Here is a 25,000-nt window from a genome sequence, read left to right as displayed (position 1 = left end):
TAAGCTATTTTCTTTTTAATGGGTGATATTGTTTTTGCCAGTAAGATATTTTATCAAAGAATTCTTCTTGTTATGAATGTGGAATTGAAATCCAGAAAGGGTGTGGGTGGGGGGAATTATACATGCTTCTCTACACACATAAAAAAAATATTAGATATGCCTGCTAGTGTGTGTTTGTTGATTCAACCATTATTTTATTTTATAAAATATAAACTTGTTCTATTCAGCTTTCATTCAAGCTTTTTCAATATTAGAAATAAAAACAACCTTTTACATTCCATAAATTTCTTTTTTTTTGCAAGGATCTAATGTTGCTTTTTATTTTATGTATTGTTTAATCTGAAATAGAGGATTAGTGCCCTTGGGTCTTTTTTTCCAGCATCTTTTAAAGTGTAATGGAATTGATAGGAATGTATGTTTGAGGTTAATGGGGTCTGTATTGAGTTTGAAGAGCACTTCATGGTTGAAAAAGTAGGAAACATTATTATCCATTATGTATCCCACTAAGAACATATGTTAGTGGATCCCAAAATCTAACCCACTCAGAATATATATGCTAGTATATGACTTAACCAGACTACAGGTTAGTCTAACCAATATACAATGTACTCAGGATATAGTTAGCATACCTAATAAGTAGTTTCTATGGCAATATGTGACCCATGCACAAGGTAGTAAGTTGGCAGAATTGTTAGCACACAAGGCAAAATGCTTAATGGCATTTCATCTGTTTTAATGTTCTGAGTTCAAATTCCCCTGAGGTTGACTTTGCCTTTCATTCTTTTGGGGTCGATAAGTACCAGTTGAGTACCTGGGGTGATGTAATCGATTTATCCCTGAAATTGCTGGCCTTGTGCCAAAATTTGAAACCACTATTTATTATAAGTCTGTGTAAGTCTCCTTACTAAAATGCCATTCCTGTATAACAAACCAGCATGGTAGTCTCTATATAACAACTGAACTTGTTAGAAATAGTAGCTAAACGTCCTTTAAATCACTCTCCAGCATCTTAAAAATAGAAAAATGAGAAATACATAAGACAACATAATCTTTGAGATATAAATCAAAGACTATTTATATATCTTTGTTCATAGGTCTGTTTCATTAGGAATAGTCTAGCATGAATCAGCCACCACTACTATAGCAAACTGATCAAATGAAGTTGGTAAAATGCTAGTTATCATGATTGAAATTATTTTATTAAGCTTTTTCCAAATTCTGGATTATTTTGAAAAATAATTGAAACACATTGGAACTAAATTCTTGTTTGAAATACGATGGTGGATCAACTTATTCATGATTCTTCTCTCAGTGGATTAAATGCAGAAATAGTTTAGCCAGATTGACCCTCACAGTGAAATTTGTAATCTAATGGTTATGTCAATGAATCTTGGCAAATAAAGTGGCTTATTTCAGTTTCACTCACTAATTACTAAGTTTAATTACAATTTTACTAATTAGAAGTTAATTTTATTACAAAAACATCTTACAATAAATCTTTTGAATTTGTAACTATTCCACCAACCTCTTCATTGTTTTTCTCTCTTCCCATTCTTTCTCCCTTCCCTGTCTTTCTCTCTTCCCCTTCCTCTCTTTTCCATTCTCATTTATTTAAATTTACTCTGCAAAGCTAATTATTTGGTTAATTTTAGATATTGTTTATTTTTTTTCTAAATTTCTTGATCTAAGTATTATATTTCTCCCTTAGACAATATCAGCATAATTGCCATTATCCAATACACATTCTCGCATCTGTGCAATCCACACACAGTGACCATCAGCACTCAAGCCAAATGAAATAAAGGTTTATATTCATACACACTCTATCTCTCCCCCTCTCTATCTTTATCAAATATGCACATACACACACACACACACACACACACAAACACTGTACTAACAACAGAAAATGCAAAGTTGAATTTTATATAAACTCATATATGCATACGCACATGCATTATAACCCTAACCAGTGAAGGAGCCTATACATGGCTGCTCAACCTTCTAGAAGTACATCTAAGTTATATTCTACAGCCTCTTTAAAAAATGGATGAACACATTTGATAGTGTATCATGGACAACCATTTACCTTATCTGGAAAAAGTAAAAAAGAAGATAGCTGATCAAGAAAGGAATGGACTGAAATATCTTTGACCAGTCAGGAATTACATGGATGTTCTAGTTCAGTGAAACACTTGAAATTCTCTCTCTCTCTCTCTCTCTCTCTCTCTCTCTCTCTCTCTCTCTCTCTCTCTCTCTCTCTCTCTCTCTCACACTGACCAATGAAATCAAAATCTTATTGACTTGAACCAGCAAAAAAAGCCTCTAGATAGTTGTTTCAGCTGCAGAAACTTCAAGTGAATTACCCTTAAATCATGTACTAAATTCTCTAAAAATGAAACAAACACTGAATGATATGGTTCTAGATGCACTTAATCACAATTGGAATGCCTTTGATCATAGACTTGTTTAATAACTACAACTTTGTGAACTCTTTCATCAAATTAAGCAATCGAAATAAATCCACTGATGGTTGTTTCCAAATCAGATGATGAAAAGCTACATCCATGACCCTTTTTTCAGGGCCTCTGAGACTGGTGTGAGTTATCTTCAGACCAGAGACTGGGGTTGAAGGCTTGCAACAGAGTAGGTTTCACTAATGACACCTACGGATCAGCCGAGGATGTTAAACTGGATGATGGCTCAAGTCTACCATTCAAAAACAGGCACTTCTCTCTCTCTCTCTCTCTCTCTCTCTCTCTCTCTCTCATAGGCTTGCACTTACTTTCTCTCAGCCAAATTTCACTCAAAAGGTTCAAAACTATTGATAGAAGACACATGCCCAAGTTTTCACATAGAGAGATCAAACCTGAAACCAAAAAATCTTAAGCTGTTATTTACCCTAACATTCCGGAACCTGTTTTTGTTGTTTAGCTCCAGGTCAGCCCTGATCCAGCAAACCTATGAGTGAAAGCATATCCAAGACATAGCCATCCTTCTTTCTTCTTCATGCAGTATACTACATTATTCAATGTGTTCTACCAATTATTTCATATAGTAGTGAGGTATATATATATATATATATATATACATACACACAGTATGTATATACACACATATGCATGTTTATTTATGTGTATATCATAATCATCCCCATCCTCACTGTTTTGACATCTACTTTTCTATGCCTGGATGGATCAGATACGAACGAGTACACTGGGGCAAGGTTTTCTATAGCCAAATGCACTTCTTGATGCCAACACCCCACACCTCACATGTCTCTAAGGAAGATGATAATCTCCCAGTTTATCAAATAAGAAACAGCTTAGACATACTTACAGAGAGAACTGGAAACAAACAATATCATCAGAATGAGTCTTTTCTTTATAAATATGGTGCAACCTGTCAAAACATGTCAAGAAGCTTGGATATGTTTTAACAGTGAACTGAGAGCAAATGACACTATCAGTGAAGTCATTGTTCACAACCAGCAAACATATGAAGATGAAGGATATATACATTCTCTTTCATAAGCATACACATACACACAGATATACATACATACATACATACATACATACATATACATACAGGGGTTGGAGAAGATGATGGAAACACCTTAAAATTTTAAACAAATTTCTTTTAATATGGGGTAGGACCACCTTTCGCAGTAATTACAGCTTGAATTGTACGAGGTATGGACTCATACAAAGTTTGAATTGTTTCCAAAGGAATTTTTCTCCATCAGCTAAAACAGTCTCCAGTTCTTGTAGTGATGATGGTGGAGGATATCAACTCTTTACTTGTTTTCTTAAAATGTACCATAAATGTTCAATAATATTGAGATCTGGGGACTGTGGTGGCCAGATAAAATGTTCAACTTCACTAGAATGTTCCTTATGCCATTCAGTAACAACTTTAGCTGTGTGAATTGGTGCATTATCATCCTGAAAGATTGCATTTCCCTCCGGAAACAGTTCCGTAACCATAGGATGAATTTGATCAGATAAAATTCTTAGTCTTCACTATTAATTCTTCCATGAAGGGAAACCATTGGGCCAGTGGATTTCCAAGATATAGCCCCCCAGATCATCACAGATCCTCCTCCATGCTTAATAGTTGGAAGAAGGCAGTCTGGGTCAAATGTTTCTTTTGGCTGTCTCTAGGGACCAATTTTGTAGGTTTTTACTCAACTTTAAATGCTTTGCAACATTTGTTTTTGAAAGTAGTGGTTTTCTGATTGCAGCTCTCTTGTGGAAACTGGGTTTTCAAGGTAGTCATTAAGCTCTGCAGTAATTTTGGGAGCTGTACTTTTGTGATCCTTTCTAACAATTTGCATAAGAGTCCGACGGTCCCTATCTGAAAGTTTTGGTTTTCTTCCAGAGTTTTGTTTTGATATGGAGAATTTTCCCTCTTTCTCAAAGGCTGTCATTACTTTCGAGACAGTACTTCTTGATACACCAAACATTTCAGCTGTTTTCATTACACTAACACATGCCATACGAGCACCAGCAATTTGACCATTTTGGAAGTCCAATATATGTCATTTTAATGAATTTTAACTACTTTTTTCTGATGATATCTGAAAAGAGACTGCAATTTTAGCAAAACATATTAAGCAACGCTAAAAATAAATCAACAAACATAAATATAAACAAGCTTTTGATGGTTTTATAGATATTTCAAAATTAGGATGCTATGATGCTAGGTGTTTCCATTATTTTGTCCAACTCCTGTATATAATATATTATATTATCATTATATATATATATATATGTATGTATATGTATGTTCCTTTAACTTATGCTAGCATGTAAAAACAGATATAAAACAAATGAATAATTAAATATATAAATTAAAAGTATACACACACATATATATACCCACTTGCACATACAGACATACATTCGTACATTAGAAGTCCAATCTGTAAGTAGAACAGTAAAAATATGCAAGACTTTTCTCAAGTTCCAAATGTGAATTTGTCTGTGTTAACTATATCCCAAAGATGGAGCCTTGTATCTTTGTTGGAAACTGACTCCCTCCTCAGTGGAAGATTTATGATAATTAAAAAATAGAAGAGGCATGCATACATATAAGCAGGTGTTACTTTGCAACCTTGAGGTTTTGAGTTCAGTTCAAAAGCAAAGCACTTTGGGCATGTCTTTTAACACAACCTCAAGTTGGCCTGTAGCTTGTGGGCATAATTTGGAAGATGAAAGCTGTTGCTGAAGTTCATTACGTGTGTGTGTGTGTGTCATTAACCAGCTTGTCAGCAAGAATATAAGCAATAACAAAACTGCAAATTCAAAATGAAGTCCCTTGGGATTTCTCTTCTGAATGAAGTTATATATATATACACAATCCTTTATCACTCCCACCATCAGAAATACAGTGGACCAACAATTAGTCTAATGGGGATTTCTAACAAAGGATTCTATTGTTCATCAATTGTGACATAAAATAAATATGCAATATAATATATACCACTGTATATGCCTTTGTGTGAGTGTGTGTGTGTGTGTGTGTGCATGCGTATGTGTATGTGTGCATATATATATATATATGTGTGTGTGTTTGTATATATATTTATAAATAGGAAACTGGCACAACAAGGCACCAATGTTTGCTGGAAATGGCAGTCAATAACCGTACAACACTATGTAAAGCTTTACTGAATGCATAGAGGCTGGAAAATAATACTATTGTGTTGTAATGATATTTATAATTTATGCCGTTTTCGTGCGGGTGACATGTAAAAGCACCCACTACACTCTCTGAGTGGTTGGCGTTAGGAAGGGCATCCAGCTGTAGAAACTCTGCCAAATTAGATTGGAGCCTGGTGTTGCCATCCGGTTTCACCAGTCCTCAGTCAAATCGTCCAACCCATGCTAGCATGGAAGGTGGAGGACGTTAAACGATGATGATGATGATGATGATATATATGTGTATATATGTATATATATATATATATATATATATATATATATATATATATGTATGTGATATAATATGTGACAATTATTTGGTTGCCATAATAAAACTCCAAGTTTTGGATTTTGGGGCGGAAATCTGCTCCGACATCTCATCAGTTATTAATGCAAACAAAAATAACTGACAAGATGCCAGAGCAGATTTCCTCCCCGACATCCGAAACTCGGAGGTTTATTATAGCAACCAAATAATTGTCACATATTATATTACAGATAAATTCTTCTATTTACATAATATCAAGGTCTTGTTCATTCTTTTGTTGTCATACTATTACTATTAATATATGTATGTATGTGTGTGTGTGTGTGTGTGTGTGTGTGTATGTGTGTGTGTGTGTGTATGATATATATATATATATATATATAGATAGATAGATAGATATATATATGATATAGATATATATATGATATATATATATACATATATGATATATATGATATATATATACATATATGATATATATATGATATATATATATATATACATATATGATATATATATATATATATATATATATATATATATATCATATATGTATATATATATATCATATACATATATGATATATATATATATATATCATATACATATATGATATATATATGATATATATATATATATATCATATACATATATGATATATATATGATATATATATATATATATCATATACATATATGATATATATATGATATATATATATATATATATATATATATATATATATATATATATACATATATGATATATATATATATATATATATATATATATATATATATATATATATATACACACACACACATGCACATGTGTGTGTATATATGTATATACATGTTTGTAGATATACTTACATATATATCATCATCATCACTTTAATTCCCATCTTTTCATGCTTCCATGAGTCAGACAATATGTTGAGGCAGTTTTCTTGTCACCAACTCTCACTAAGCAAGGTAAATTTTTCCCAATGATCAGACATCTTTTTCATGGCTGATTTAATACAAATAACATCACTTCAATCAATAACACTCATTTACAATCATCACATGATCTTAAGACAAAAGGTGTACACATATATGCATGCACACACAAACACACACTCTCACACAAGCATACATACACACATGATATTTCAGGTTCAACCCAACCCTGTTTCCTTTGGTGTGGCCATATCACAGCAAATTACTTTATGATTTAATATGTGGCTTGTTGCTGTGTATCACTCTTTTTCATGTATTTTCTTCATGCCGCATTCATTTCTCTCTGCGTTCCCTATAGCTTCCATGGTTGCTTCTTGGGCCAGTGTGACTGACAATGGTAATGCAAGCTGCAATAGCATTCGATCAAGTGCAGCCAGTTCAAGTGATGGCTCATTCTTGACCGAAGCAGACTATGCTAGTGCTGTTGCTAATGTTGCAGAACTTTCTGGACTCACCATGTTTGGAACTACTGCCTTTGATCCAAAGTCTGGTAAGTAAACAAGTGTATAAACAAATATTTAAAAATGAAAAAGAAAAAAAATATAAAACAATATGTCAAGAAAAAAAAAACCTTAAAGAAAAACCTCATCAGTTGAAATTCATATAATTATCAATTATTTCTGTTGTTGCCACAAGGACACCATTTGGATGTTGAGGATAATTACATTGAGGAAAAAATTTAAAATATTGAAGGTCGTTATCCAGTGTGATAGGGAAACAATTATTTGAAAATAAACAAATAAAAGACATGTATGAATGTCTGTATATATAAATTTATGACTTTGTGTGTGTGTGTGTGTAAAAAGAGAAAGACAGGTGCTATGAAGTCATTGACCTATTTGAAATTTGTACAACTTTAGTTCCATATGAAACAGCATTTTTACCTCTATTTTTATCATGCATAATGCAGTATAAATATAGACGATGTCTTTTCTTATTCTACCCTTGTTTTGAAGAAATTAACTTTATTTCAATGATCTTTTCATTTTGAAATGCCAAGCAGGAGGTTTTCTTTAGAAAGAACATAAACAAATATCTCTGCACTCCAAGAAGTTTCATTGCAAAACCACACACACACACATATGTGTGTATGTTTACATGTGTGCCATGTTTGTATTTATGTACGTGTGTTTGTATAACTATATATATATATATATCTATACACAGTAATACCTCACTTTACGAGACCCTGACTTTATGAGTTTTATTTTCTGTTTATGAGTTTTCGCTTTACAAGCATTCTCTGAGAATGAATTAACTCATATATTGAGGCATTACTGTATATGTGTGTGTGTTTGTGTGTGTGTGTGTGTGTGTGTGTGTGTGTGTGTGTTTGTGTGTGTGTGCACATGTGTGTTAATATATTTATATGTGCATATGCATATATGTGTATGTCATCATCATTTAATGTGCATTGTCCATCTTGACATGGGATGGATGATTCAAGAGGATCTGACAAGCTGAAGGGCTATGTTGAGTTTCAGTGTCTGCTTTAGCATGGTTTCTACAGCTGGATGCCCTTCCAAATGCCAACCACTTGACAGAGTGTACTGGGTATGTTGTTCATGGTGCCAACACTAGTGAGGTTATCAAGTTACTTGCAAGATAAGATCTCCTTGACTGAGTGAGGTGGTTTTGTGCCAGGTGTTGAGAGACTAAAGTGTGATAGTGGGATAGGAACAAGAGTCTTGCTATAAAGAAGATACATGGCTACCCCAACTGGAAAAATAGAAATGATGGTGACGATGATGTGTCAGGGCATACCCTCAGAGTGCAAGCCAGTGATTATAAGAGAGAATAGGGACAAAAAATCATGAAGAGTGGGTGGTAGATTTGCAAGACTGAAAAGGTAGTAGCTGATGCTTGGCAACATGGTCAGTAGTGAATGTCAGATTGGATGGAAGAAAGGGAAGGAAAATAGATGTGGATCTGGGAAGAGGAGTGGTAAATGACAGTACAAAAAAGGGCAGTGGAGAGATGATAAATAGGGAGATGATATGAGAGAGTATTCAGAGCAAGGAGCATTCAGTTGAAAAGAGATTGGTAAGGGATTAAGAATGCAGGAAGGGTAACAAAATGAAGTGGTTCCAAAAAGAGGAATAACTAGTGGCACAAAGTGAGGATGAAATATACGCACTTCTGCTGTTATATAATTACACTCACTGATTAAATAGTGCTGTAGCTAGAAGAGAGATAGAGGGATGAGTTGCGGTGATGGATTGATTAGGGATTGATTGGGTGTAGAGCAGTGGTGCAGTGGTTCCCAATATTTAAATGAGTTTTCCCATGGACCCCTTTTAATATGCTTATCCTTATTTATATATATATATATATATATATATATATATATATATGTGTGTGTGTGTGTATACATATAGATATATAATATGAAATTTTGAATTTAGTTCACAGACCCCCAGAACTATCTTTGCAGACCACCAGGGGTTTATGGACCCCAGGTTGGGAACCATTGGTGTAGTGTAGAGCATAGAAATAATATGTTTATACATGTCTTCCTGAACACAATTGTCAATCATCTCATTCCTTTGTCATCTCCACGAAGCTCAACTTTCTGAGATCAGTCGCCACTGCTTTGTTCCACATATTCCTGGGTATCTCTCTTCCTCAGGTTCCATCCACATTTAGTGATTAACATTTCTTTATGCAGATGTCTTCACCCATACACATCACATGACCATAGGAGCAGAGTCATCTCTTTGTATACTACATCTGATGTTTCTCATGTACAACTTTTTGTACTATGCTAGCTTCATTTCTTTCTAACCATCACATGTCCTCTGGATCCCAAACCCATGTTTCACCACCATACTGCTCATACACAGCATCATACAATGTCTTTCACTCTGAGAGAGAGAGAGAGAGAGAGAGAGAGAGAGAGAGAGAGAGAGACCTTTTGTTACCAACAGAGGTAATAGCTATTTCAGCTTTCTTCAGCCAGTTATTCTAGTAACTATACTTTCAGACCATCTTCTACTGCCTAAGTAACAAAAATTATCTACAACCTCTAAAGATGTTTTTAGCATTCAAGAATATCTATTTTTCGTGTGCTCTTAATGTATATTGCTCCTGCACACTTATCATAAATAAAGTGTACTTTCTCTGTTAACCTCCCGTTGATTCCACTATACCTCTGGTGTGTCCCTAGTTTGCACTGGGTACATATGTTGTATGAAATTTCTACACATCAGCACCATTTTTCTGAAGGGATTAGTTTTTTTATCTCTCTTTCTGCTAACTAGAACTTTGGTCTTTGCTAAGTTAACTTTATTTATTTGTGAGTATATATATATATATATATATATATATATATATATATACATATATTTATTTATTGTGTGTGTGTGTGTACTTATATAGACATATGTGTGTATATATATATATATATATATATATATATATATATATATATATATATATATATATATGTATTTATGTATATATGTATATAAGTGCAGGCATGGCTTTGTGGTAAGAAGCTTACTTCCTAACCACATGAATCCAGGTTCAGTATATGTAAGTGAATATATGTATTTATATGTTTGTGTGTATGCATATGTGTCTATGGATGTGTGGATATATATGTATGTGTGTATATACACATATATTTATGTATGTATTCATGTACATACATAATGATATATTGTAGAGCATTGGTGAGCCCATGCTGAATGTACTATAGTGGTATCAAAACTACAAGCTATATGGTCATGAAAGTACCACCTTAATGATTCAGCCATGTAGATGTTAGAAATAATGTTTGAAATGGGAGGTGAAAATATTTAACTTTTTTTTCACTAGGTTTAGTTTTGAGATTGTTACTTTTCACCTTATCCATCTTCATTATGTATATAAAGCACGATTTGATTTTGAAGTTCTAGAAATACATTCTAAAGCTGATGTTCAACTGTGCTCAGACTCACTTCAGTTATCACAGCCTACAAGTGATTTGTAGAACAAGGTTTACTTAAATAAACAGAAGTTTTTACATGTCTTTGTAAAATATAATCAAAGCAATATATTAACTTTTTACCATTTAAACCAGCCATATCTGGCCCAAATATTCTACCTGTTCTATGCTCACATCAGCTAGATCTGGCCTCTCATACCTGCCTACAAAAATAACCAATCATTTCATCAACTCAATACCACATGGTAATACATGATTAATTGAAAACAATGTGGATAAATATTGCATTTGACAGAGTAGTCTGAATGTTAAAGGGTATAAATTGTTTTTAATCTAAAAATAGTTATAATAAATTTATTTTAAGGATGCGCTGCATCTTTTCAAACTAATTCAGTCATGTACAGAACTAAAAAAATTATAACAGCTTGAAGTTTAAAATTGCACAAAGCCTTTATAATCCTTGCCCTCAAAATAAGTAATCCAACAAAGGCTTTGCTAACAGAAACTTTGAAGTTACTGTCAACAACATTCTTGTATAAGAATAATAAATAATGATAACAATTTACAGTTACACAATTCCACAAATTTTTAAGGGAACAGTAAATAATGATCAATTAAATTAATTCCCAGTGCTTTACTTTTTCTTTTCACTTCAGAGAAATGCTAGAAAATGTTTATATCTTCTCCTCATAACAGTTGAACTCTGGGTAAAAGTCGACCAATTTTTGTTAAAACAATAGTAACAGGCCAATGAGATATTCTGCACTGTCATTCAATCTTCTAGAAAGAGCAGCAAGATTCCCTTAATTCACACCCTATTATTTTAAAACAAAAGAGACACCTTAGACTGTGAAGTCCTAGATGTGCAGAAAGATAGGATAGTCATAGCTGCAATGTTTATGATCAAAGATATGCTTGATCAAGGCAGTTGACTCAAACTAAACAACAGTAAAAACTGCCATAATAGTCAATGAGGATTTCAGTTTTATATTCGAGTGTATCAGTTTAATATGATGGATATTTCCTTTAAAAAACCTAGAGAGCTGAGTAGAAGACATTGATCAGTGCAGTACTCGAGCTCAAAATTTTGATGAAGTAAAAATTATATGTTGTAACCAGTCTCATGTTTCTCTGTTTCACATCCATTATCTCTACATTGTCACTCATCCTACAACAAATGACAACAAAATCTACTTGAAATCATGTCTTGCTATCTTAAAAAGGGTGATTCTAAACATGTTGAGTCCAGAAATATTGGCCAGTATAATACTTGATATATAAAAAGATAGGATGTCCTTTACTAGAATACTTTTAATTATTTGTTTGCTCAATCAGGACCAGGATAAAGTTGAGTGAATCAATCTCATAGCTTGGAATAAAGTTGATTGAAACACTCTGGGTCTATGGACCAGCCAATAAAACAAGGAAAATAAACTGATCTGTTGAATTGCTTTTATGCTTGCTTCTCCCCAAAAGAATAGCCTTGTGCCCATTGTTAGACATAATTAAATATTATTATGATGATAACAGTAATAAAGTATAAATAAAGATATCAGGATAGAAAGATATTTCCATATATATATACTGTTGTATGAGATCATATTGTTGGATTGCTAAACTGTGGCTGAGCCAGTAAAGGAGCTTCTCTAGGTGGTTGTGAGAAATAGTAGCCAAATATTGCTAATCTCATACCCAAATCTTCTTAAAGAAGGAAGGACATGTCAAATGGATGGGATGATCACAGCTGGTATGCCTTTGAGCATAGGTCTGTTTGATCAAGTTTGACTTGGGCTAAACAACTTTTCAGTGATGTGTATCAGTTTGTGGTTTGTCCTCTAAATCTTTTAACAAAATGCTTCGTAAGAACACCCTTCTAGAAGCAGAGACATTTGAAGGATTAGAGAGAGAGAGAGAAGTAGATGAAAGGCGTGTTAGTTTTGAATTGTTTGAATTTTTATTTAAAATATGGCTATGGCACTAATTGGAAATATACTGATCGCATTGTTGTCTGGTTTTCTAATCCATTGTTTTGTTGTATTTCTGGTTAAAACACTTAACTCTTGTATTGATTTAGTTCAATACAGCAATAGTAGTTTCATAGGTAGCAGGGTGGGAAGGTGATAGCTATGTGGTTGACATGCCACAAAGAGATTTTGTCTCTCCTTACTTAAAACCACACAAATCAGTACCAGCTTTATATTTTAGAAATTTGTAAACAAAGCATTAACTTTTAGCAGCATTTTTAAGAATTTGCTGTTATTTTTTTTTTTTCATTCAAACCTTAATTCATTTATGTCAAAGAAAATTGAATCGTATGGAAAATCAAACTAGCAACATAAATAAACTTTTGATATGAAACTGAATAAGCTATATGACTTGTTTAAAAACTGAACCTTTAACTTCAATAGCTTTTCTCATACAATACTAGATCTATATCAGTACAATAAAATTATGCTTCTATTGGGTTGGTGCATAATTATTGCAGCTTGTTATCAACAAATTTTATTCAACAAAAACAATATTTAATAAAAACAGCTTTAAATGACGGTCTGGCCATCTTCCAAGCAAATGGGAGGCTGTAATTGAAGTAGATGGTGAATATGCTCCGGAATAATCATTTAAAGATGCTTTTGTTACATATTGTTATTGTTTTTATTGAATAAAATTTGTTGAAAAAAGCCACAATAATTATACACCAACCCAATAATATATCATAAAATGGCAAATGTAATTATTTTAATTTAGGCTCTTAAGAGCATTCATTTTAAATACTCATCAGAAATTCCGTTCTATCCAATTTGTGAATGAATTGTACTTAAATCCTAAACATTTCTGTATATATTTAACCTATATGTCACAATCTATTGCAGCATTTCATAGGATTTCTTCACTCCAAATTCACAGACACACGCAGAAACACTAAACATTTCATTATATTTGATCTATGTTCTACACTTATATTCAGGAAAAAAAAAAAAACATTTTTTATATAAGATTTCAGAAGCATACCTCAAGTCATAGTCATTACACTATGTAACATGATTTTTGTCCTTGGGTAGCAACTGTTATTTCCTATTTGCTAGTATTTCCCTCAAACTTTGCTTTTGTTACAATATTTATTCAAACTCCAAAGAATCTCTATCAGCACATGGCTATGATGCTTCCCCACTATTCCTGCCCATGATCAGAAATGCACATATTGTCAGCCACTAAGAGTCAAGCTCAAGTGGTTATAGTCAAGCAACAGCCAAGCAAATTTGTATTGTTGAACAGAATATTTGCTTTAATGATATTTCTGCTTCAGCAACTCGGCATTGAATCTGTCTGAAATGTGATGGAAAATAGGTCAGTTTCAAAACATTGATGTTCAGGTCGCAAAAGCAAAGTTTGAAGAGAATAGTAGTCATTTCCTTTGATTTCTAGATAGAAGTAAATAGGAAATAGCACTTACTGACCAAAGACAAAAAGAATGAATAAATAAAAATTTTGCTACAGAGTGTTATTTGTACCAAACATATGAACTACACTCCTACTCAAAACATTTCAATAGCACCCATCAATAACCATTTCATAACCATATTTCTAATGAAATACACTGGTTATGTTTCAATTAATTTACAAAGTAATAAAATATTTGGACAGAATTTAATAAAAAGAAACATCTTTTTCATTAATTGGAATATTAAACTATTGTTTGAATCTTTAACAAAAGCATTTCAAATTAATTGTTGATGGAAGATTTTAATTTAAATATGATCACACTAAAATTTAAAATATTGTATCCTGAAACCTGATGTGGTCTCGAGTGGGTTGGCATTAAAAGGGTTAAAAGTTTTCATCACGTACTGGCTTAATGATGCAGTCACACTCCAAACCTTTCCCCACATCCTTTCTGATAACAGTAGTTTCTACACCACAGATACTGTATGATTTATAAAAGACAGAAGCAGTGAAAGAAATAACAAAACAAAATTTAAAATTTTATAAAAAAAAAACAAAGGAATTTTTTAAAGAAATCACTGATTTAAATATTAAATACTGAAAGATAAAATCAAAACAATTTTCATTGTTTCTTCAATCAAACTTCATGTTTTCTCAATTTCTTTTCAAATCCCACATTTTCTGACATTTTGCTCTTCTTCCCTATCCCACATTAATTTTCTTTGTTCATGCTTAATGGCTTATTAACTTGTGCTGTAACATTTTTTTTGTTTGTTTTTTTTTTACCCCTGAATTTTTTCAATTTTCTTTTTCTTTCTTTTTTGGCATGCTGCATGTTATGAAATTACCCAAATAAATCACCAAACATTTTGATCCTAACAATTTTTTGATATGTGAATTTTAAATTGAATTTTATTTAGTTTGTGTTTCAATTAGTACTTCATGTGCATACACACAAACATACAAACAAAATGAATATATAGATAGATAGATAGATAGATAGATAGGCTGTAGATAGATAGATAGATAGATAGATAGATAGGCTGTAGATAGATAGATAGATAGATAGATAGATAGATAGATAGACAGATAGGTTGTAGATAGACAGACAGACAGATAGATAGATAGGTTGTAGAGAGACAGACAGATAGACAGACAGATAGACAGATAGGTTGGTAAGCAGAAAGATTGAAATAAAAGAAAGAAATAGAAAAATCTGACACAAAAAAAAATATTGTGTTGCTATTTTAAAATTTTAGTAATTATTGATATTTCTATATAAAGGAGACTTTTTTATATTCTATCTGGTGAAATATATGGAGCTATATAGAATATGTTTTTCATAAAAGAAGTAGGATTGGGTTTTCTATCACCTGCAGACAACAGGTATTTTGTTTTTTGGACAAGATAACTAACTCTATTTAATGTTTTATCATGCCAATTAATGAAGAACAGACATAAACTTGTATTAATGCAAGGAAATGATGTACTAGTGATTTCCACTTGTATGTTTCAATTGTTTGCCCTAACTCCACTTTTCAAGAAACACAATGATGCATTTTACCTTGGATTTATATGATAAATATAAACATTAATTTCTTTTGACCTTGTATGCTGGTAATGTGTTTCCAAGGGAGCTACTGTAGGTATTAATTAATTTTCCCAGAAGAGAACAGCTAATTATATCAACTCCAGCAGGTGACCAGTGCTGATTTTATCAACCTAGGAAGGGTTAAAAACAAAGTTGACTTAAGCAGGATTTGAACTCGGTATGCAACAAAATACTGCAAGGAATTTTTTAGTGTTTCTATCATACTTATAATTCCCTGTTTTCCAATACTAAGTATTGATTGATTGATTTGATTATTGGTAATTATGAGTATTTTGTTGCATTCAGTTGAAACAATGATTATTTTTCATCATTATTATTTCTCACACCATTCGTTACGTTAGTGACTGGACCTCAGAGTGCCAACTCAAAGCTTCCTACCAATCCAAATCCTTCATTCATTTGTATGTTTTGTTTTATTTCTCATTCAACCTCAGTCAACAATTTTTCTAAATTGTAAGCTTAAACTAAATTAAATGCAAAATCACTTGAAACTAGCAGCTAAACTACACTCAAATCACACTCTTCTATTGCAAAAAGTGATCCCATTTGAAACTGTACTGCTAGATGCATTACTTCAGATCAAAAATAATGAAATAAACATTGCTATAACATTGTTGGTCATAAGTCTGTTTGATTTGTGACTAGACAAAACCAGCTAAAGCTAAACATGCTGCCACTACCTCTTTGACTTACATAACTGTCAGATGCTGCAATCTCATGCCACCATTTTTCATCATACTACACTGATATTATGTAAAACATTATGCAGCACAATTAGCAACAATACGGAAAGGCATATCTATATGTTTATAACACATTCACTCTTGCTATAGGATCAGCCTGAAGACAATACTATCAATTAAATCACAAATTGATTCCTACATTGTCAGTAAGGTAACTTGTCAAAGATATTTTGGGTTGATTTGCCCAGACGCTATTCTCCAGCATGACTAAATATTTTAAACATAAAAATATGTCAACATTTATTTATTATATTCCACTTCACTAAATTTCGGTTGCTTAACAATAAGTCTTTACCAACAACATAACAAATTTCTTTTAATGAGTCAGTTACTACGGTAAGAAAGTATATATATTTAATCTAACTTCAGTATCATTGGTTTTAATTTTATCAATTCTACTGAGATTTCTAATTGGCAACTGTGAAGTGTCAGATCAAGTAGCAATAACACACTAGTCCCAGCATTCTATTGTTCACCTCATCTCCCTTACTTTTGTAATGTAGAAAATATTTGCAATAGCACTCCTATGCAGTCACAATATCTCTCCTAATGCTAACTAAATATCTTTCAATCAACTCCATAGAATCTTTACAAAAAGAGATAATATGAACCAATGATAGGCAAGTTTTCTACCTAATCTCACAAACAGTGATGCTTTTAAATGGATGCTTTTTATCTGCCAGAAATAATAACCAAATATTTCTCAAATCACAGCTTGCTATCTTTAAAAAACAAAATAACAACACATTAGATAAGATAGTCTGAGGTATGCATAAAGATACAGGAACATGTATGGCTGGAATAGTTCTGTTCAGTTAGGGATGACCTGGGATTAAACAACAGCTTATTCAGTACAGCAAACATTTTTATTGATGCCCTAAATTTTAGAGCAGTGTGTCTATATAAGCAATTCAGATGTCTTGTAGATTATCAAACAGATTATGTTTCTTTAATTAGTTATTTCTATGTTATCTACTTGAGTAGACCTGGCAGAGGAAGAGCTACAAGACAAATAGGGAACAAACAAATAGGTAACATTTATGAGGTTGCTAAACCTACTAGAAATGGTGGCAAAACTAACACACAACTGCCTTAAAAAGAAAAGGGAATACGCATTAAATAATGTAGATAGTCCTGATCAGACTATGTTTTGTAAAAGACAGAATTGTCGCAGCTGGAATGCCTTCAATTATAAAGCTGCTAATCAGAGATGACTTGAAATTCAGCAATAACTACATCTACAATAAGGACCCTATGCATAAATTAAGGGCAATTAAGCTAGCACCAAATAGATTCCATGAGCTGATCTCAAATTCATTACTAATTCTCTTGAAAAGATTGAACATCACACACTTTTTCTTGAAAGGAAATAGAAGGAAAAATGCTTAATTACAAAAAATAAAATATCAGTTACATCACAAAAGAGTTATGTTAGTCAATTAAAACACACAGACATGCCACTACATTCAGTTTTATTTCTTAATTGTATTGTATATTTATGACCTGATCACTAGAGTAAACATGAAAGACTTTCTTTCTAAAACTAAACTCAATACGTTTCCTTTATTTTAAAGTAAATTTGTAGATGAGTCATTCATTTGTTTTATTATTTATTTAATTTTTTTTTTTTGTGAGCTATTCTCTTAAATATAGTTATAGTTTTTAAAACTTTTAATCTTTAATAAAACCTCCTCCAGTAGCACAATTAGAAACCTTCATACTTCATTAAGCCTTTTACAAAAAAATAAAAAAATTGTTTTAAAGAGTAAAAACTAGTTTCATCATCTTATATATTGCTTACACAGGCAAGAAGCACCATCCACGTCGACATCACCGAGCAACTCGTCCCACAAGTCCCTATAGCACTGATAGTAATTTTAGTGCTGTAGTTCATAAACCTTACCCCAAGTCACAGCGCAAGAAGCAGCTCATGGAACAAGGTCAGTATTCATTATGGAGTATGAAGGGTTAAAAAATAGCAGTTTTGTTGTTTTGATAACCCCCCACCAACTGTTTATAACTTTATAATAATGCAAGGTATTGTTGATAATGTATTTCCTACATATTGTAACATATGAGAGTATTGTAATGTGCCAGCTGTATATGTGAAGGCATGCTAATGTATCAGCTATATATTTTAATACAAAGTATAGTATCAATTACATATTGTATCACAATACATTATCAGTTTTATATATAATAAATGGTAATGTATCATTGACATGTTGTTAGTCACAGTAATCTGTCATCATCACCATTGATCATTATTTTATATCCAAGCTGGCATGAGTTGGATGGGTTTTCTGAAGCAGTCTTTTACAGTCAGATACCCTTCATGTTGCTAATCCTTTTAGTTCACTTCTTACATCGCATTGGAACATGGTGTACATATAGACTGGGCACTCTGTCAGTGATGACAATGAGCATCCCTGTGGATTCAATCAACAGAACACCCTGCTTGTGAAATTCGCATACATGTGGTTGAGTACTCTACAAAGTCATGTAGCCTTAACATAGTTCTCAGCGGCATTCAGTGTGACATACCATATGTGACAAGGCTGGCCATTGAACTACAGGTACAAGTCATTTTTTCCAGCTGTACCTATTCCACTCATGTAAAACACAGTAATATACACCTATGTATTGTAACAGCACTAGATACATAACAACTGTAATATGTTTTATTACAGATTAATACATCGTCTACATAATGTAACAGAAATTAATGCTTACATTGTATAATGCAATAATATGTCTATATATTGTGACAGTACTATATACATTACAAAAAGTAATATATCAGGTATATATTTTGAAAATATATCATAAATGTATAGTGTAATATGCAGTGATACATAAGTAATATATCTTACATATTGTAACACAGTAACATAACAGCTTTATATTGTATGTAGAGTAATATGTCAGCTACTGAGTGTAATACAGTTGTATATTAGCTATACATTGTAATACAGTAATATATTAGCTACAAATTGTAACACTTGGTAGTACTCTATCAACTGCATATCTTAACAGACAACACTATATCAATCACATGTAATATAAAATAATGTGTCAATTTGTGTACAGTAATGCATAGTAATACATTATCCACATATCATCTTTGAGGCATGATAATGTGATCAAGAAGTTGGTATTGTAATAATGTTGTTACTGATTCATTCCCACTGCACAGTACCTTTGGAAAGTGTCTTCTACCATAACCTCAGGTCAATCTAAGCTTTATGACTTAAATTGGGTAGACAGAAACTGTGAAAATCTGTCAGATAGACTACAGCTATTTTAATTGGGAGCTGTAACTCAGTTTAACATCACCATCTGGCTCTTGAACGTCTTCAATAGAGTCCCCTATGTTACAAGTATTCATACCAGGCCTGAAGAGATCTTGACATTTTGATTCACTCTTTCCAACTACAGCAAAACTCCTGAGTTCTGTTTCGGGTTTTTTTTTTTCTGCCATTAGTTCTAATGGTTGTACCAGAAATCCATATTTGTTGTCCTTTTACTTCAGACAAAGCCAGATTAAAAAAAAAAAAAGAAAGAAGTCTGATAATATTTTAGTATATAAGACAGCAAGCTGGCAGAATCATTAGCATGCTGGGCAAAATACTTAGCAGTATTTCGTCTGTCTTTACGTTCTGAGTTCAAATTCTGCTGAGATCAACTTTGCCTTTCATCTTTTTAGGATTGATAAAATAAGTGGCAATTGATTACTGGGTTTGACATAATCAATTCATCCCCTCCCCTGAAATTGCTAGCCTTGTACCAAAATTTGATATCAATATTTCAGTTTATATGTTATACAGTGGTAATGTAATCAGTTACACAAATGAAAGGTAATATGTTGGCACTTTAAAGTATCCCATCATTAAAATATCCCTTCTTGTTTTGGTTCAAGATCAGCAATTTTTAAGGGTGGGAAAGTCAGTTACATTGACTCCAGTGCTCAACTGGTACTATTTTATTGATTTCAAGAGGATGAAAGGCAAAGTCAACCTTGGCAGCATTTGAACTCAGAATGTAAAGTGCCAGAAGAAATGCCACCAAGCATTTTGTCTGGCGTGGTAACAATTCTGCCAGCTCACTGTCTGTAACACAGTTGTAACAATGTGTAATGGATCAACATGCTTTAATATAGTGATGATATGCTGTAACACACTAGTTATATACTGTGACACTTAATAGCCCTGTTTATATGTCTTTTATTTGCCCTTGTATGGAATACTGTGCCATATTTGGACTGGGCCTTTACTAGTGTTCTTTATCTCTGTAAACAGGTTTAAAAACTTGGTTCTGTTTTGGTTGCAAAACCACAACTTCTCTCTCTCATAACTGAGACATTACTACTTTTTCTCTATGTTACAATTCTTCCATAGTCATTGTACTTTCTCACAAACATTCTTCTCTTGTTCCTCTCATCTTTCTACTAATTCTCATCCATTCACTGTTGTCTTCCCGTGTAAGAACGTTTCTATTCCAGTAGTTTTTTTACTTGCATCTATCTTACAGAACCCTCTACATTCTTGTTTCTGTGATAAATATGATCTTAATTTATTTAAATCATTTATTGATCATTTTGTAACCAACTTCTCATTAGATCTTTTCTTCTTTTTATGTCACTCTCATTAAATTAAATAGTTTTTTTTTAGGCCTGTTTTATTACAGGTTATTTTCCACCTTGTTAGGAATAACTTCTAACAGAAAAAAAGCACAATACCATAATATTATAATGTACTATTGACATATGCTAATAAGGTAGCCTCTACTTCAGTGTTTCTCAACTATTTTTTACCTATAAACCATTTGATTCCTATTTTACTCTACTGACCCTTCCTAGCCATTCAATGTTTAAAAATCCTATTATATTTTTATAATTAAATATTATTTGGAATTGTATAAAAAAAAGATTGCTTAAATATTGTGTGTATTGTAGAAGAAGAACCAATTTATTGCAGATAAATTTTACCAACAAAATCTGATATGGAGCCCTCAAGGACCATATGAACCCCAGTTGAGAACTACTGATCTATATGGTTGCTCACCTTGCTAGAAATATCAAGAAAATCTCCCTCAGATCATACCATTTAAAAAAGAGAAGATGTATTGAACTATGTTGCCTTAGATACACAATTCCTGAAACAATGGTATAGACATGGCTGGCTAGAATATGTTTGCTCTGTAAAAAGTTGACCCAAAGCTAAATAATAACAAAAATATTGTTATGCATTAGTCACATTGGTCATTTAAGATTATTGACACCTCAATTGCAATGTCTTCTTGTATTTTAAAGAACCTGGTTTGTTTGCTGGGAAATTAATCAAAGGTGCATGGCTGTGTGATAAGAAGCTTCTTTTCCAACTATATAGTTCAGAGTTTAATCCCACTGTGTGACACCTTGGGCAAGTGTCTTCTACTATAACCTCTGCTGACCAAAGCCTTGTGAGTGGATTTCATAGATGGAAACTGAAAGAAGCTCATAGTATATATATATTTGTGTGTCTGTGTTTGACCCCCATACCACCACTTGACACCCAGTGTTGGTGTGTTTATGTGCCTGTAACTTTGCAGTTCAGTAAAAGAGATTGATAGATTAAGTACCAGGCTTTTAAAGAAAAAGTGTTGGGGTCAAGTCATTCGATTAAAAATTCTTCAAGTTGGTGTTCCAGCATGGCCACAGTCTAATGACTGAAACGATAAAAAGATAAAAGGTTAAAGATGGAAATGTCATACAAAATGCCTTGAAGTGTTTATTCTCCCACCTTGTTTTGAGTTCAGTTCCCATCAATGTCAACTTTGCCTTTCATCCTTCAGGGGTTATTATATAAAGTACCAGTCAAGGGTGAACTGTCAGAAATGTTAGAATGTAGTAATTGTTCTAACTCAGTATTCTGATTTCAAAATCTAGTCATGGTCCACTTGGGTGGTAGACTAGTCTGTCACCTAGTTTAACACCACCACCTGATCCTTTTAGCAGTCTATTCATAGTCACATCTCTGATGCAATGATATCTTCCTCTCTCCCTGTCTCCTTCCAATCTTAGAAGCCAAGTAAAGACTTATAGTCACAGCCTATACTTTCTAAGAAATTTTTTTAAATGACTTTTATTTATCTAACCTTTGAGGTGTTAAAATTGTTGTCTCTAACAGTTCCATTGCAACTGTTTGAAGTTTAGTTAATGGCTGGGTCTTATAGATATCAGAGTTTTTTTGTTTTTTTTTTCAGGTAGCTTTCTTTTCTTTCTTATTGAATTTACAGATAAATAGGTCAATTGTATTCATATTGATTTCTTTGACTTCTTGATGTTAGTCATCAGTTGGTCATTTTTAGTTACTTGCAGGTTCTATACACTTGTCTGTTTATGTTTTGTTTATGTCATCATTCCTTTTTTTTCCTCTTTTTAGACAAGTACATCTCTGAAATAAAGGTTGATAATATACAGTAATTCCCCAGCAATGTAGAATATGATTATATCTATAATAAACATACTGCCAATTTGTCTCAGTCAATTTTCAGTATATACAAGGCTTGCAGGGGAAGAAGGTTGTTAAATACCTGTACCTTTATACATTAGTTGTTGTTGTTGTAGCTTTGATCAAGTAGATCTATACTGAAGGCATTCCAGACATGACGACCCTGTCTTTTTGCATATCTATGACTACATTATCTGGACTGTTATTTCCTTTTTTCTTTTTTTAAGACAGTACAGTAACTGTGTAATTCAAAAGAGATTTGACTGATATTTTTAGCATGTTGTGTGGTTACTGAGAATCCATCACTGGGTTACTGTGAACCAATTGAAGTCTAATGATATCATTCATCTTATGAGATTGATTGAGATTTTAAGTTAAATCACATAAAATACACCATTTTGAGTATGGCCGTTGCCAGTACCGCCTGACTGGCCTTCATGCGGGTGACACGTAAAAGCACCCACTACATTCTCAGAGTGGCTGGTGTTAGGAAGGGCATCCAGCTGTAGAAACTCTGCCAAATCAGATTGGAGCCTGGTGTAGCCATCTGGTTTCACCATTCCTCAGTCAAATCGTCCAACCCATGCTAGCATGGAAAGTGGACGTAAAACGACGATGATGATGATGAACACTTTGGTACTGGTTGTCTCTGACAGTTTAACACTAGAAGGATTAGACAGCATACACAGTGGCAGATCTAACAGTTTCACTATCATACTGTTGCATCTTTGATCAAATAGTAAAGTACAATGAATCTTCAGAAGCTGCACTGAGCTTTATGTATCTTAAAAAAAAAAAGAACAATGTCATGTTAGATATACTATATCTGAATGCTCCTCTCTCCCCACTCCTATTCCCCCTAATCCTGAGAAAGGTCAGAACTTTAATCATAGTTCTCAGTTTGAGACGACCCAGGGCTAAACAGTAATGATGACAACATATGCAAATATGAACCCTATTATCATGCATATCAAACATACATGGGTAATAAAAGTCATACAACCAAATATGTATTTTACACACAGTTTATTGGAAGTTTTACAACAGCCATGCAAGATGTGTGCCTTAAATTAAAAGCATAAATGAAATCTAAAACTGAAGCAGAAGATAAAAGAATAGTTTAAATAGACATTTTGACCAGAGATCTATGTGATCTATGTTTATGACTTCCTGTAAGGAGCTGACACTCCCTACAGAGAACTCTTTTTTTTTTCTTTAAAAAAAAAGGAAGAACTAAGTTTTTTCTGTAGAAAATTAATAATTCATGTTGAGAATTGGAGCTTCTTACTGAGAATTGAGACACCCTGTAGAAAACTAGGAATTTCTATAGAGAATTAAATCTTTCAGTGTGCAACTGAGACCTTCTGTAAGGAATCAAATATCCTTGTAGAGAATTGAGAGACTGTGTATGAAACTGAACTTTCCTTTAGTGAATTGAGTCTTTTTGTAGAGAAGCAATATTTCTTGAAGAGAGCCAATATGATTTTTAGTTAAAAAAAAAATAACGAATTTCATCAGATTTACATGTCTTTTTGTTCAATTTTGTGACTCCTGGTTATTCATTCATAAATGATCTCTGTTGCTGCTGTTGCTTTCATTGTTCAACACTACCACCATCATCAACAGCCTCATCTTTATCCTCACAATTGTCCTCTTCCCCATCATTATGATTATTTTAGCTTCCTGCTCAAACATTCTTAGAGAGTGTCTTACATTTGTATGGTGGTAAGAGTAATTTATATGACGTAACTTTACTTTAAAAAGCGGAATGTACAATTTCCTGTAATTCAGACTACTTCATGGTCCCA

At 32.8% G+C, this 25,000-nt stretch overlaps 1 protein-coding gene across 35 annotated transcripts in view; it reads left to right on the top strand.

Moving 5' to 3' along the window:
• LOC106876215 (roundabout homolog 2) overlaps positions 1-25,000 on the top strand; it is a 1,018,579-nt gene that overhangs the window by 966,087 nt on the left and 27,492 nt on the right. For 19 of the 35 annotated variants that reach the window (XM_089352320.1, XM_089352316.1, XM_089352324.1 and 16 more), the window contains one exon: positions 18,507-18,641. In XM_089352320.1, coding sequence (XP_089208446.1) covers positions 18,507-18,641 — 135 coding nt within the window. Of the gene's footprint in view, positions 1-7,275; positions 7,468-18,506; positions 18,642-25,000 lie in introns of all 35 variants that reach the window. The other 16 variants (XM_089352294.1, XM_089352292.1, XM_089352303.1 and 13 more) reach the window with 1 other exon arrangement.

The sequence above is a fragment of the Octopus bimaculoides genome, chromosome 5 (assembly GCF_046866305.1).
Source record: "Octopus bimaculoides isolate indiv1 chromosome 5, ASM4686630v1, whole genome shotgun sequence".
NCBI classification, from domain to species: Eukaryota; Metazoa; Mollusca; class Cephalopoda; order Octopoda; family Octopodidae; genus Octopus; species Octopus bimaculoides.
Note: the sequence above shows the minus strand (reverse complement) of the source record. Positions and strands in the feature narration are given on the sequence as shown.